This window comes from Alnus glutinosa, chromosome 1, assembly GCF_958979055.1.
Source record: "Alnus glutinosa chromosome 1, dhAlnGlut1.1, whole genome shotgun sequence".
Lineage (NCBI taxonomy): Eukaryota > Viridiplantae > Streptophyta > Magnoliopsida > Fagales > Betulaceae > Alnus > Alnus glutinosa.
This window is the reverse complement of record NC_084886.1, coordinates 7572589-7587431: the sequence shown is the minus strand read 5'-3', so window position 1 is coordinate 7587431 and position 14843 is coordinate 7572589. Positions and strand designations below refer to the sequence as shown.

Genomic DNA, 14843 nt, shown 5'->3' with positions numbered 1-14843 from the left:
ACCATTCAAATATAATTTTAAGAAACAAATTCTATCGATGTTTCCAATTTTTTTTAAAAAAATTGCACATCTAAACGGGCCATAAAAGATTTCTTGGCCCATTTGACCGCTGACTGATTTCAATATAATTAACTATGATTAATTTATGTATTAATTAATTGTTGTTGAAGTGGTTAAGATATGGCCTTGAAAAACCATTCTCGTTAGAACGGTAGTTAGAGGTTTTTTTTTTTTGGATGAAGAATGGTGGTTAGAGGTTAACAATGATTTTATATATATATATATATATATATAAAAAAGTATAAAGAATTTATAACCTTGAAGCGTGAACCAGCAAGGTGGGGTCTCCATTATTATTAGCCAGTGGCCACGTCCTCGTTGCGGACTCAGGGGTCAGGACTCCCACTCACCACTGTCTTCTTTCATCCATTGGAATCTTCAAATTTGAGAATTGTGTCATTAAAAACATGGCTAATAGTCGCTAGGAATTATTTAACTTTTTGTTGATTGGTTAATGAGACAACGTTAGAGAACACGTGCCTACTTTTAAGTATTACTAATCATTGAACAAACTATTACTAATCAGAAACCATAAACACCAATTTTACTGTACTATGGTATTTATTAATTAAACAATCATTCTTGCTTCAATTAATTGAACTGAAAGTTCCAGAACAGGCGGCGGGTGTACCACACTTAAGGTGAAATTAGGTTCATTTTGTGTGAGTGCCTACATTTAAGTTAATCATCTGCAGCTCTGTCGATCCATTTGCAGATCTGTAATAAGTCGATCGACATCCAAACGCCAAATGTTTTCATTCCCACTTTCTCACGGCTAACCTGTATCTTCTATCTTATCCCGAGGAAATCTACAAGGCCGGCCACTCCTGATACCACTTGGACAAAAGCTGACAAGAAGGAGATCATCAATGCCGGCCCGTACTGCGCTGCCCAGAAGAAAAGAGACGGGTGAATTAATGGTTTAACGTTTTCTTACCTCCACGGTGTCGGTTGGCTTCAAAATTGTCAAGTTTAATCTACACCGTTCCTTTATTTATTTATTTATTTAAAGCATGCAAGCCGGATCCCGATCCATACTATATAAACCGAGATGTATAATTTATACACACATTTTTATATATATTTGGTAAATGTATTCATATTTAGTGTAAGATCTATACATATTAGAGGTGTACAAGCAATGCGATTAATAACCGCAAATAACCGATAACCAATCATAACCGGCAAAAATCGTTAACCGGAGAAATCGAAAAACTGAGAAACCGAAAATAACTGCAACCGGATAACCGGGTAACCGGGTACCAGGTTGCGATTACCAGTTATTACTCTATGAAAAACCGGTTAATAACCAGGTAACCGCAACCGGTTTTTATTATTTTATATATATATATATATTAGTATATATTTTTTCTTGTGATTTGTGACTTGTGTTAGTGAGGAATTGAGGATAGCATATTGGGCTATTGGCATTTAGCATTGCAAGTGCAGGATACTTGAATTTATAATTTTTTTTGTTTTTTTATTCATCTACCGTTACATTCATGTTATATTGTTAATTTGTTATGAAAATTGCCAAATTGAAAATTTGAATTGTTGGAAAGTAACCAAATATTTGTTTTTTTCTATTAAAAATAAAAATAAAAATTACAATAATAAAAGAAAACCGATTATCCGGTTAATAACCGATTTAAAATAACCGGATAACCAACGATTAGTAAAAACCGCAACTGGTCGGTTGTTAAAATAGGCATAACCGGTGGCCCCGGTTGTGGTAGCGGTTATGAGCAAATAACCGCTATCGCAACCGCTTGTACACCCCTAATACATATGAAATGAGTTCTATATACATAAGTCTCACATCAAATATAAGTGTGTATACAAATATCATTTGCCATATAAACCAGTCATAATTCACGAGGTAATTTATACGTTTATAACTTTTGTACAACTCTTATACAACTCCAATAATATATTTTTTTTTAAAATTAATCATTGGATATTTAAGACATATATATAGAAAAACGTACAGATTCAATATTATATGTTTGAAAGAAAAAAAATTTGTTAGACTTGTAAATAAATAAATATATCATTTCTCAATTTTATAAGGACAAACAAAAAAACAAAAAAAAAACAAATGAGAATTATACCTACACAATAATACATGGTGAAGGATTATAAAATAGACAAATTAACTATAAAATGATTTCTAGCACAAACTGGCTGCGGTACTCTAATAATTATATATAGAGAGAGCTAATCAGCGTCTCACAGAATTTAGTGAGAGTACTCCAAGGAAATCCTACTACGTACCCTTACCTTCCAAACATGGCATCAGTTCAACTACCTTCTACGCTTCCCAAGTACTTGCAAGAAGATGATGAACTGGCCCAAAAATATAGCAGCGACGTCGACATATCCTCCCTGCCCAGAGAAAAAGCCTGGATTGAAAGTTACCTCCATCAGTACCAAGGGTGTTGGATCACCACTAGATTCATGAAAGGAGTTGTCGCATTCCAAAAACACTTCCAAGCTCATGACACCGATATCCTCCTCGCCTCCACCCCCAAAGCCGGCACCACTTGGCTGAAGGCCATCTTGTTCTCCTTGGTTAACCGGGTGCGCTATCCGGACCCTCGACAACACCATCCTCTGCTCACCAACAGCCCTCATGATCTCGTGCCCTTCTTGGAGATCACTCTATACACTAAAAACCAGGTTCCAGACCTCACCTCCATTGCCTCGCCAAGGCTCTTTTCAACTCATTTACCTTTTGTATTGCTACCAGCGTCTGTGGAGGCGGACTCCTCGGCTTGCAAGGTTGTGTATTTGTGTAGGAACCCTAAGGACACTTTTGTGTCACTTTGGCACTTTGCGAATAAGTTGAGACACACGAGTCAGGGCACCAATTCACTTGAAGAGGCTTTTGATATGTTTTGTAGGGGAGTGAGTGATTTCGGTCCTTATTGGGATAATGTCTTGGGATATTGGAAGAAAAGCTTAGAAAACCCTCAAAAGATATTTTTCTTGAAGTATGAGGAAATGAAAGAGCAGCCCGCTGCCAATTTGAGGAGACTAGCTGAGTTCTTGGGGTGCCCTTTGTCCCCAGAAGAAAATGCCCAAGGTGTTGAGGATAATATCTTAAGGTTGTGTAGTTTTGACAATTTGAGCAACTTGGAGGTGAATAAAAGTGGGAAATTGTCCACCGGCGCGGAGAACAACGTATTTTTTCGTCGAGGTGAGGTTGGAGACTGGATGAATCACTTGACAGCAGAGATGATAAAAAAATTAGACCGCATTACTGAAGAGAAGTTTCATGGTACTGGGTTAAGATTTTAGGCATATAATATTCTTTCCAATCCATGCATTATTATTGAATAAACCACTTTGTTATTGTCAATGTATGCATTGGCATCTAGCTATGATCAGGCTTTAGCCTAGCCTCCGAATAAAATGTTTCTTTGTGTTCTATGATTCGATTGTCAACGTGTATGTTGACATCTGATCAATATCCTTCAATAAAATGTTCTTTGTATCACTTCTCTGATTTCTCACTCTCTGTCTTTGATGTATATTTATATTTATGTTGAGACTTTAGGTATTCAAGTAATTGGATTGTCATTATCGTACCTATAATTATGTGAATCTTTGTTATTGTCAATATTGTGTACGTTGACATCTTCTGATCAGCCTCCGAGTAAACCATTTGTTGTATTTTTCTGATTTTTCCACTCTTAATTTCATATATGTGATAATATTAAGATTGTTTTTTTGATATTTATGTCGTTTAATTAGCACACCTATGATTGAATTATAAAATAAATATTATACATTTTATCTAAAATGAAGAGGATCCTCCATATTTGAAATGGAAAAAAAAGATTTGCTTAATGACAAGTAGTCGCAGAGGTGATGCTGATGCAAAGGTATCCAGTAGTCAAAAGGTGACATTGCATAATTGGCGGATTTTGAACTGTGACATACGACTGAAGTATTGGCGCTATAAATTTTGATAAGAAAGATCAACACAAAAATGATAAAAATAGGTAGAATATATCAAATAGATTTGACGCAAATATCTCGTAATGTAAAATAAATTGAGATAAATTGGCTACAAATATCAAAATCGCACAATTTCAATTCTAAAAGCTCTTTTCTAACTGCATGTACGTAGTAAGCAAGCATATATATATATATATATATATATATAGTGACTCTAGATCAATTTGCCCTTTTTTTTATTTTTATTTTTTTTCTCAATATTAAAATGCACCGTTATCCACGTTGTTTTAGATTTTTTGTCGTGCTTTTGCCTGCAAGTCTATCTTCCCTATCACATACGAATCTTTCAATAATAGAGACGTACAGTTATATTTTATTTAAGATAAAATATATAAAATATGAAAAACGCTGATTTAGTAATTTATTTTGTTTTATTTTATTCTTTGTTAGGTTAGTTGCAAGTTTTCTATTACCCACGAGCCCCTCCTCATACAGATATATCATACAATGCTTCATGATTCACGGTGTCGGCAAGCATATAAAATTGTCTCCAATAATACTATTGAATATGAAGGGGTGTCCACATGGACACGCCTCTCACCATTCAAGCCAGGCGATAAAATGTTTGGCTATTGTAAAATATAATTGATTATTTTTTAGTTAATTTTCCTACAGTATAATTACTCCAAACTGCTACAAACTGTTCTCTATAAATAGTCTCATGTTAAATGGGTTGAGTGAAGTTTTATCTGAGAAAAATACAAGACTTTCAATTTTTACTATGCATCTAGACTGTGGATATTGTGAATATTATTCTATTACTTTTTGGTAGTGCATGTATTCTACCACCAAGAAGAAAAGGCTTATTAAAAATCACATGGAACAATATTTGATTGCAGTGCATATAAGGTTTGCTCTATTCCAATGTGCATAACAATTCTATTTCTAACATTGGTATTAAAGCCAGGTTATAATTCTCATGTTTTACACATTACTGTGTTTCTGTCATTTATGGCGGTGCTCCACCACACCAATGCACATATAAGTGTCGTGCAATGACAAGAGCACCACCGTGCCTTACAATTTCAGTCATGTGTGTTCAAAGGGGCTGAAATCCCTTCCAAAACGTCATGACGGTGCACCATTATGTGGTAGCGTGTTGTTGCCGCACTGTAAAACAAAATGGTGGTGTTGCGTTTAAAAAAAAAAAAAGGAAAAGGAAGAAGAGGAACCCGTGGCAAGCGGTGACTGTACTGCTGCTGGAAGAAGAGCGTGTAGTGGCCTCCGGCGACGGGCTACAATAGTGACGGCCATGGTTGTGTGGCACTGTGTTTGTGATAGTGTGTTTTGTGTGTGCGACTATGGCGACAGTGATATTGAAACACAAACAAGAAGCATTGTGTAGGTTTTGTATCTTTAAAACCAGAATGGGCATGGCCCATTTCACTAGTTTTATTAAAAAGAAAAAAAAAATTATATTATTTGAGTTAGTCGACTCAGCCCAATTTGGTGCTTCCTGGTTTAGTTAAAAAAATGAAACCTGTTGTTTTATGAGCATATAGGGAGTAGAACTCAAGTCATCATTATAACAAGTCCCACAGCCTCACCACTGCAGGAACTTGTTAGAGAATGGAAACCTTTGTTAGTTTTATATATGCGAATGTAGACTATATATATATATATATATATATATATATATATATATATATATATATATATATTGGATTATGCCTAGACTATTTTAACAAGTGGGAGTATAGTTAAATTGAATTTATTTTTTCCTTCTATACATAATTTTGCACAAAAATTAAGTTAAAAATTAATAATTTGACACTTGTGGCGCGGGAGATAATTAGGAAGCTTAGCAAATTTTTAATCCCACAACGTGTTAAAAGTTGGTGATTTATTTTGTTAGTTATTTTTATAGATTTTATTTTTATTTTTTTATGAATTAAAGCCTTCATTGATCAAACACTGCATACAACATCCCTCTCCAGCAAAACGCTGGATGCAAAGTTCATAAAAGGAACAAAAACACTCCCTGCCCAAAACAGAGCAGAGAACAAATCATTACAACAAATACAGACAGAAAGTTACAAGTTCCACAAATCAACAAGTTGAGCATTGATGCGGGTCAAGTTATTTTTATTTTATTTTATTGTTTGTTGGGTTAGGTGCAAGTTTTCTATTACCCACGAGCCCCTCCTCCTATAGATATATCATATAATAATACTTCATGACTCACACCGTGCATATAAAATTGTGTCCAATAATATTTATTTATTACATTTATTTTATGACGGTCAGTGTAAAGTGATTTAATTGGAATATATAGGATAAAATGAATAAAATATTTATATTTATGATCATAATTTAAAATTAATATATCTAACTGTTGACATAATATTAATGTTCACATCTCTTTTAAAAAATTTAAATAATATAACATCATATCATAAACAGTTAAATATATTAACTTAAATTTTGACCATGAAATGAAATTGAGAAGATCTTTGTCCCTTTTTTCTTTCTTTTTTTTATTAAAAAAAAAAATGTGCTAACAACTTAAAACACGTTATTTCAACTAGTATAAAATTAGTGTAATAAATAAAGAAAATGTGGAACAGAACCAACTTGATAATACAGTAACACTGTCTATTTTGTCAAATATTTGTGCTGGAGTGGGAAAAGCCCATAGTGGTTAGCCCATCCCTATAACAACAGTTGATGAGATGGGGCCCAAAAGAAAAAACGAAGAATAACACAAGCTTGTGTAGAGGCTGTGGACCGCCCAAACTGTGAGCTCAAATCTGAAACATTAATGGGTTGTCTCTTCTCCCAAAACCAAATATATCTCCTCCTCCAGGGTAGGCTAGATGCGATTTGTCTTTTCAGCGGGTGAAATTGCAGGGCTTCCCAATTAAGGCACGAAACACTTCTTAATCGAGTCTCGACTCGAGTTTGGGCTCGGATCAACCATCCAACAAATTGTTGATTGTGTCCCGAGCTCGAGTCGACTCAAGCGAGTCGAGTACTCGGATTGACTCGAAATGCTTGGCTTATTAGTTCCGAGCTCAATTTCGAGTTAGGCCATTACTCCAACGAGCTGGTCTGAGAATGCCTAAACTTGACTCGAATCGACTCGTTTATAGTCATATCGGAGTGAGATCCGACCGGCACTCCTAACAAACTCCTTTGCTTTTATTATTTTGTAGCAATCAAAACAAGTACCAATGAAAATGTCTGTCACTATATCGAAAATTGTTCTAACATATCATAACCCAATCTTCTACATTTGTAGAATCCTATCATAGGTTCCATGCATAGATCCCACATTAAATGTGAGCGTGCATACAAAAAAATGTGTACAAATATTATTTTTCATATAAACGAATCATGATTCACGCTGTAATTTTATAAAGATATGATACGTTTATAACTTCTATACAATTTTTATCAGCATATATCTCGCCAACATTATAGTTGCCATTAATTTTGACAACTCTAAACCAGCTCTTTGAATTATCTATGAATTCAAAAGATGTAACTCACGTTTTTATATGGATGAACCATCCATTTTATTATTAAGATTTAAATTAAAGTTTGTGCATTTAATAATATACTTTACGTTAAATCAAAGCATCTAACAAGATTTTATAAAATTAAAGGACACATCCAATTAAACTAAAAAAAAAAAAAAAAAAACCCACCCTATCCGCATCAATGATTCAATATGGGCCATTTTTTAAATCATATGGACCGACAATAATAACAGCGTTATGAGAGGCTATTGAAAAGCAAAGAAAATAGTTATGGGCCCATTCATTCTAATTGGCTTGAGATAAATGTGGTACGAAATCATAATCGACAACAATTGGGTGATCCCACTTGCTGAAAATTGGAATATATATATATATATATATATGAAAAGTTTGCATGAAAGAAACGTACAAAAGGAGGAGGACAAATCATACCGTTGGTCACGCACTAAATATGCTTTTAAAGATTGACAATTATATTTATATATAGGTCTCCTAAATCTTACCAGACTCAACTCGATCTTGCCACCCAACCTAAAATTCATTTCTTTATGACTTTTAGCACCATTTTCAAGTTTTCTATTACCCACGAGCCCCTCCTCATGTAGATATATCATATAATAATTCTTTATGATTCATACCGTGCATATAAAATTGTCTCCAATAAAACGTATGTATCACATTTATTTTATATTGATTGACGTAAAGTGATTTAAATGGAATATGTAAGATAAAATGAATAAAATATCTATATTTATGATCATGATTTAAAATGGATATATCTAACGGTTGACATAATATCAATATTCATATCTTTTTTAAAAAATTTAAACAATATAGAATCATGTACATAAACCGTTAGATGTACTACACCCCAAATGCAACGTTAGTGCTACGTTAGTGATGATGTGGTTAGCAATTTTTTTTTTTTTTTTTTTTTTTTTTTTTTTTAAAAAAAAAAAATAAAATAAAATTGAAGGAGCTACCCCCGAGGGTCAAAATGAGGGTGGACGTGCCATTGGGGTGGGTCAGCCATCCTTAAGGGACAAAATGAAAAAATAAAATAAATTAAAGTAAAAAGAGAAAAGGTGGTTTTGACCATTGAGGGCCATTCCCAGGCCAAATAGGGGTGGTTTCAGCCACTCCTATGTGGCCCAAAGGGGTGGTTAAGCCACCCTTTCCGTTTTTTGTTTTTTTTTTTTTTTTTTTTTTTTTTTTTTTTTTATTTTTAAAAAATCCTTAAAATAAAATAAAATAAAACAATTGGTAGCCCAATCAACGCTAACGTGGCACTGACGTTGTATATGAGAGAGACATGTCACATTATTACACCGACACCTATTCGATGACATGGCCAGACGTTAGTTTTGGACAAAAAAATAGACGGTTGTACCATCTCCGTCTTTTCGCAAAGCACAAGTACCATCTGTGATACAAATGAAAGTGTATGAGCAAAAAATAAAGTTGTCAAACCACGTGTGCCAAAAGAGTGTTTAATCCTATAAAATATACAAAATTAAGACAAACTTAGGCCTAATTATAATGGGTTCTCTCCAGTTCAGTTGAACTGGAGAGGATCTTGATCCCTCTCTCTCTCTCTCTCTGTAACTCTACTGCGTATTAAGATCCTCTCCAGTTTAGTTGAATTGGAGAATATCCATTTAATTGTAGTGTAGAGGCATTTTTGTCCTAAAAAATATGAAAAGATAAAAATACTCCTACACTTGTAACTAACTGGAGAAGATCCATTTCCAAGAGAGAGAGATTTTTTGCTTCTTTTTTTTTTAGTCAATTTTTTGCTTATTTATTATTTACACTACAAACAATTTTTTTATTGTTTTCTCTATCTTCCTTTCTTTCTTTCACACTCTCTCTTCTTTATTTCTTTCACACTCTCTTCCACACAAAATAATATTTAAATCAAATAAAGAATATAATTAAAATTTGTTGAAGAGAGTATTAAAAAAAAAAAAAAAAAAAAAAGAGAGAGAGGAGAGAATTGTACTTTTTCAATAACTATTTTAACTATTATTATTATTTACATTAGAAAAATTTTATTGTGACTACTGCTGCTTGCTGGAGACCAAAAACAAAAGATAATAGTTAAATTTGACTCTCCAAAACTAATCGTTGGGTCAAATATAGTGACAGAGAGAGTCATAGTAATGAGAGAGAGAGAGAGAGAGAGTGCATAGATATACCGTATACGAACACGAGTTTTATGAGCATCTTCATGATCCCCGAAGTCCATCCATGTGACTGGCTATTAGCTAGCCCCTCACAGTTGTGTTCTCGAACCCGTCCAAGCAAGTCTGCTAGCTCGTAGGTGAACCCACGGCTGAGTCAGACCTTGAGGTCCAACGTGTAGTCATCAAGCTGGCTTGCTATTCGTCGAAGGCGCCAAATCTTGGAGATCATCGATGCCGGCCCGTAATCAATGACCTCATTCCCGCGCTGCCCAGAAGAAAAGAGACGGGGTGAATTGGTTTAACGGTTTCTTACCTCCACCGCGTCGTTTGGCTTCAAAATTGTCAAGTTTAATCTAAACCGTTCCTTTTTTTTTTTTTTTAAAGCATGTAAGAGCATTTCTAGTAGCCTCATCAGAGTAATTGTTTAGTTATTTTGGTGAGTCAATTTGATGAAAATACTAAAAAACCAATCCCAGCAGCCTCACCACTTTAACCAAAAAGTTTTGATGAGTGGAATTACTCACCAATTTAGATGAGACATTTACACTCACCAATTTTATTTCTCATTTCTCTCTCACATAATCAGCACATTTTTTTCTTTTTTTCTCTCATTTTCTTCACCCATCTTCCATCTCTCATACACGATGATGTCCTTATTTTATGGAATAGTGATAGTGAATAGTTAAAATGATGGGGCTGCTGAGAGAATTTTAAAAAAGTGACTTACCAGAATAGAGAAAAGTAATTTTTAGCTATTTTAGTGAGTAAAATTTGATGAGACTACTAGAAATGCTCTAAGCCCGATTCATTTTATATAAACCCGTCATGATTCACGTACAATTTCAACTACTTTTTTTTAAAAAAATTAATCATTAAATATATAGGATTCATATGGAAAAAACATATCATTTTTTTTCTTTCAACTAGAACCCATATAAATAAAACAGATCAATTGATTAGTTTTAAAAAAGAAAAAAAAGTTATCGAAATTAGGGAGAGAGATATAAATAGAGAGTCTCACAGAACTTAGTGAGAGTGCTGCTCCAAGGCAATCCTACTAAGTACTACCCTTACCTTCAAAACATGTCTTCAGTTCAACCACCTTCTACGCTTCCCAAGTACTTGCAAGAAAATGAACTGACCCAAGAATATTGCAGCGACGTCGACATAACCTCCCTGCCCAGAGAAAAAGGCTGGGTTGCAAGTTATATCCTTCAGTACCAAGGTTGTTGGATCAACACTAGATACATGAAAGGAGTTGTCGCATTTCAAAAACACTTCCAAGCTCATGACGCTGATATCCTCCTCGTCTCCACCCCCAAAGCAGGCACCACTTGGCTGAAGGCAATCTTGTTCGCCTTGGTTAACCGTGTGCGTTATCCGGACCCTCGACAACACCCTCTGCTCACCAACAACCCTCATGATCTCGTGCCCTGCTTGGATATCGATCTATACACTGAAAACCAGGTTCCAGACCTCACCTAGCCTCCTTTGCCTCGCCGAGGCTCTTTTCAACTCATTTACCTTTTGTGTTGCTACCCGCGTCTGTGAAGGCGGACTCCTCGGCTTGCAAGGTTGTGTATTTGTGTAGGAACCCTAAGGACACTTTTGTGTCACTTTGGCACTTCACGAACAAGTTGAAACACACGAGTCAGGGCACCAATTCACTTGAAGAGGCTTTTGATATGTTTTGTAGGGGAGTGAGTTTGTACGGGCCTTATTGGGATAATGTATTGGGATATTGGAAGAAAAGCTTAGAAAACCCTCAGAAGATACTTTTCTTGAAGTACGAGGAAATGAAAGAGCAGCCCGCTGCCAATTTGAGGAGACTAGGTGAGTTCTTGGGGTGCCCTTTGTCCCCAGAAGAAAATGCCCAAGGTGTTGAGGATAATATCTTAAGGTTGTGTAGTTTTGACAATTTGAGCAACTTGGAGGTGAATAAAAGGGGGAAAGTGCTCGCCGGCATGGAGAACAATGCATTTTTTCGTCGAGGTGAGGTTGGAGATTGGATGAATCACTTGACAGCGGAGATGATAGAAAAATTAGACAGCATTACTGAAGAGAAGTTTCATGGTACTGGGTTAAGATTTTAGGCATATATATTCCGGTGGCATCATGATCATTTCCAATCCATTATTATTGTATAAACCACTTTGCATTGGCATCTATGATCAGCCTTTAGCCTCCGAATAAAATGTTCTTTGTATTCTCTGATTTGTCACTCTTTGATGTATATATATGTTAGTTAAGGTCACTTTAGGTCTTCAAGTAATTGGATCGTCATTAATTATCAATGTATCATACCTATGATTATGTGAATCTTTGTTAGTGTCAATGTGTACGACGTTGACATCTTCTGATGAGCCTCCGAGTAAACCCTTTGTTGTATTTTTCTGATTTTTCACTCTTTTATATATATGTGATAATATTAATTAAGATTGTGTTTTGATATTTATGTCGTTTAACACACCTATGATGGAATTATATATATATATATAAAATAAGCAGCACCGTTAAGTTTACTTAAAATTAAGTTCACGTAGAAAGAAAAACGAAAATGTTTCTTAAAAGTTCGAGTTTTTTAGTTTTAGTGGATTATGAGTCATAGCAATAATTTAGGAATCAATTCCCAATTAGTGGGCCAAAAATTTTTTTTTTTAAAAAAAAAAAAAAAAAAAAAGGGAAAAATTTGTTGCCTAGCTAGTGGGTGGACAATGATCCTCTACACTTTCAATAAAATAATAGTGTTTATTTTATTGTCATAATTAAAAATGTGTGCATCTAATTGTGTATATGATTTTACATTAATTAAATGTAACAATTTTCAACCATGATCATAAAATAAATATGATTACATTCCATTTAAAATGAAAAGGATCCTCCATATTTGAAGTAGGAAAAAATATTAACTTAATGACAAGTAGTCGTAGAGGTATCTAGTAGTCAAAGAGTGAAGTTAAATAATTGGTGAATTTTGAATTGTCACGTACTAAATTAATGGCGTTATAATATTTTAATAAAAAAAAAAATCAACGCAAAAATGATAAGAATAGGTAGAATCAAGTAGAATTAAAGCAAATATCACGCATTGTACAATAAATTAAATAAATTGAGCATAACTTGACTACAAGTATCAGAATCACACATAAAATTCAAATTCTAAAAGCTCTTTTTTACGTAAGCAAGCAACTATATGTCTAGAGAATTAGAAGAAACAAAAAAAACTATATATCTAGAGAATCCAGATCAATTTGCCCCCTTTTTTTTTTTTTTTTTATTTGTCAATATTAAAATGCACCCTTATCCACATTGTTTTAAATAAGCGAAAGTTGACCGTTCATCAATCACGATGTTAGAGCACTAGCAGCAGACACCCAACCATTTTCCCTAAATTTAGGGAACAAAACTACTTTTTGGTTCCCTATCTAAATACACTCCACAATAGATTCCCTTAATTTTCCCTATATCATTAAAATAATATTTTTTTACTTTTAATAATTTTTTTTTTTAATTCCAAAAATATGATTGTCTCTCAACTCTATCTTCTCCGTCTTTCTTCTTTCTCTCAACTTGTCTCTGCGTCTTGCCATCTTCTCCTCCCAACCACCCCCCCTCTCTCTCTCTCTCTCTCTCTCATTTGCGTCTTCTCTGTCTCTCTCTCGTCTCTCTCAAAAGGCCTTCACTCAAGACCCATTTACAAGTCAAGAAGCGAAAACCCATCTCTGAAACCCCAAGATTTCCCGGAAACTTATGTAAAAATGCTTGCTTTTTCTCTTTCCAAAACTCCCTGAACCTCAGAAAATCCCCACTCTTCGATTTTTCATCTCCGGCTAAAAGCCCCTGCAGAAGCCCAAATGCCATTTTCCTACAAATTCCTGCCAGAACTGCAACTCTTCTTCTTGAAGCTGCTATGCAAATGGTGGGAGAACGATTTTTTCTTCTTGAACCGGCCGGGCGCTGGCATTTACTCGACAAAGAACAGTGGGAGAACGATGGGAGAACGAGTTCGGCGGGGTTGAGAGGGTGAGAGAGGTCAGTACGCGAAGGAGAGAGGAGAGAGACGTTTGTTTTTTTAAGTAAAATAATGTATTGGGTAGCTACAGTGCTACCCAATACATAGGGAATTACTGTAGCTACCCAATGCCCTTATGTATATTTAGGGAACCTGTTGTGAGAGCTATTTTGTGGTTTTTTCTAAAATTTTCCCTAAATATAGGGAAGAGAACCATTATAGGGTAACTGCTACTAGTGCTCTTAGGGATGATATTTAGAGTCACACAGAGACAGTTAATTAATATATAAAATATGCAAAACGTTGACTAGTCATAAATCACGACATAATTGTAAAATGGAGAGAAGGTTATGATTTATTTTGTTAGTTATTTTTATTTTATTTTATTATTTGTTAGGTTAGTTGCAAGTAGGGATGTAAAGGGGATACGTAGTACGTGTCTAAGCTTAACTCATTTAAATTTATCATGAGTTTGAGTTTGAGTTCGAGTTCGAGTTCGAGTTGAGCTTTTATATCACAAGCTCGAGCCCGATTTTATCAAGAGCTCGAGCTCATTTATCACGAGTTCGAGCTTATGACGAGTTTTAAAAGTTAAGCTCAATTGAGTTAGAAAAAAAAAAAAAATATCGATCTTTTGTGGTAAAGTGATTCAGTTACCATTTATTCATAATCTCTATAGTTTAGGTTACTATGAATTGTATATTTATGAGTTAGAATATATGAATTATGTGGCATTATATGACTATAATTTATAATTAGATGCATCAATTTTAAATTTTGATTATGAAATGAAATTTTTGGCCTTTTTTTTTTTTTAAAAAAAAAAAGTGCTATTAACTTAAAATACTTCATGCCCGGCGGTGTAAAATTAATGTAACAAATAAAGGAAACGTGGAACAGAACCAACTTGATAATGATAATATCTATTTTGTTTTCTTTTTATCGAATGTTATGAATTTGTCAAATATTCGTGCTGGAGTGGGAAAAGCCCATAGTGGTTAGCCAGTTGATGATATAATAGAACAACAGTTGATGAGATGAGGCCCAGAAGAAAAAACCAACAATAACGCAAGCTTGTGT

The 14843-nt window shown here is 34.4% G+C and overlaps 1 protein-coding gene and 1 pseudogene across 1 annotated transcript; both read left to right on the top strand.

Moving 5' to 3' along the window:
* Positions 1 to 2271: 2271 nt before the first annotated feature.
* Positions 2272 to 3557, top strand: LOC133858451 (cytosolic sulfotransferase 5-like). Its single transcript, XM_062293923.1, has one exon. The coding sequence runs from the start codon at positions 2350 to 2352 to the stop codon at positions 3358 to 3360; it is 1011 nt and encodes a 336-aa protein (XP_062149907.1). The 5' UTR covers positions 2272 to 2349; the 3' UTR covers positions 3361 to 3557.
* A 7247-nt stretch (positions 3558 to 10804) lies between these two features.
* On the top strand, positions 10805 to 12123 carry LOC133858626 (cytosolic sulfotransferase 5-like; annotated as a pseudogene).
* The last annotated feature ends 2720 nt before the right edge of the window (positions 12124 to 14843 follow it).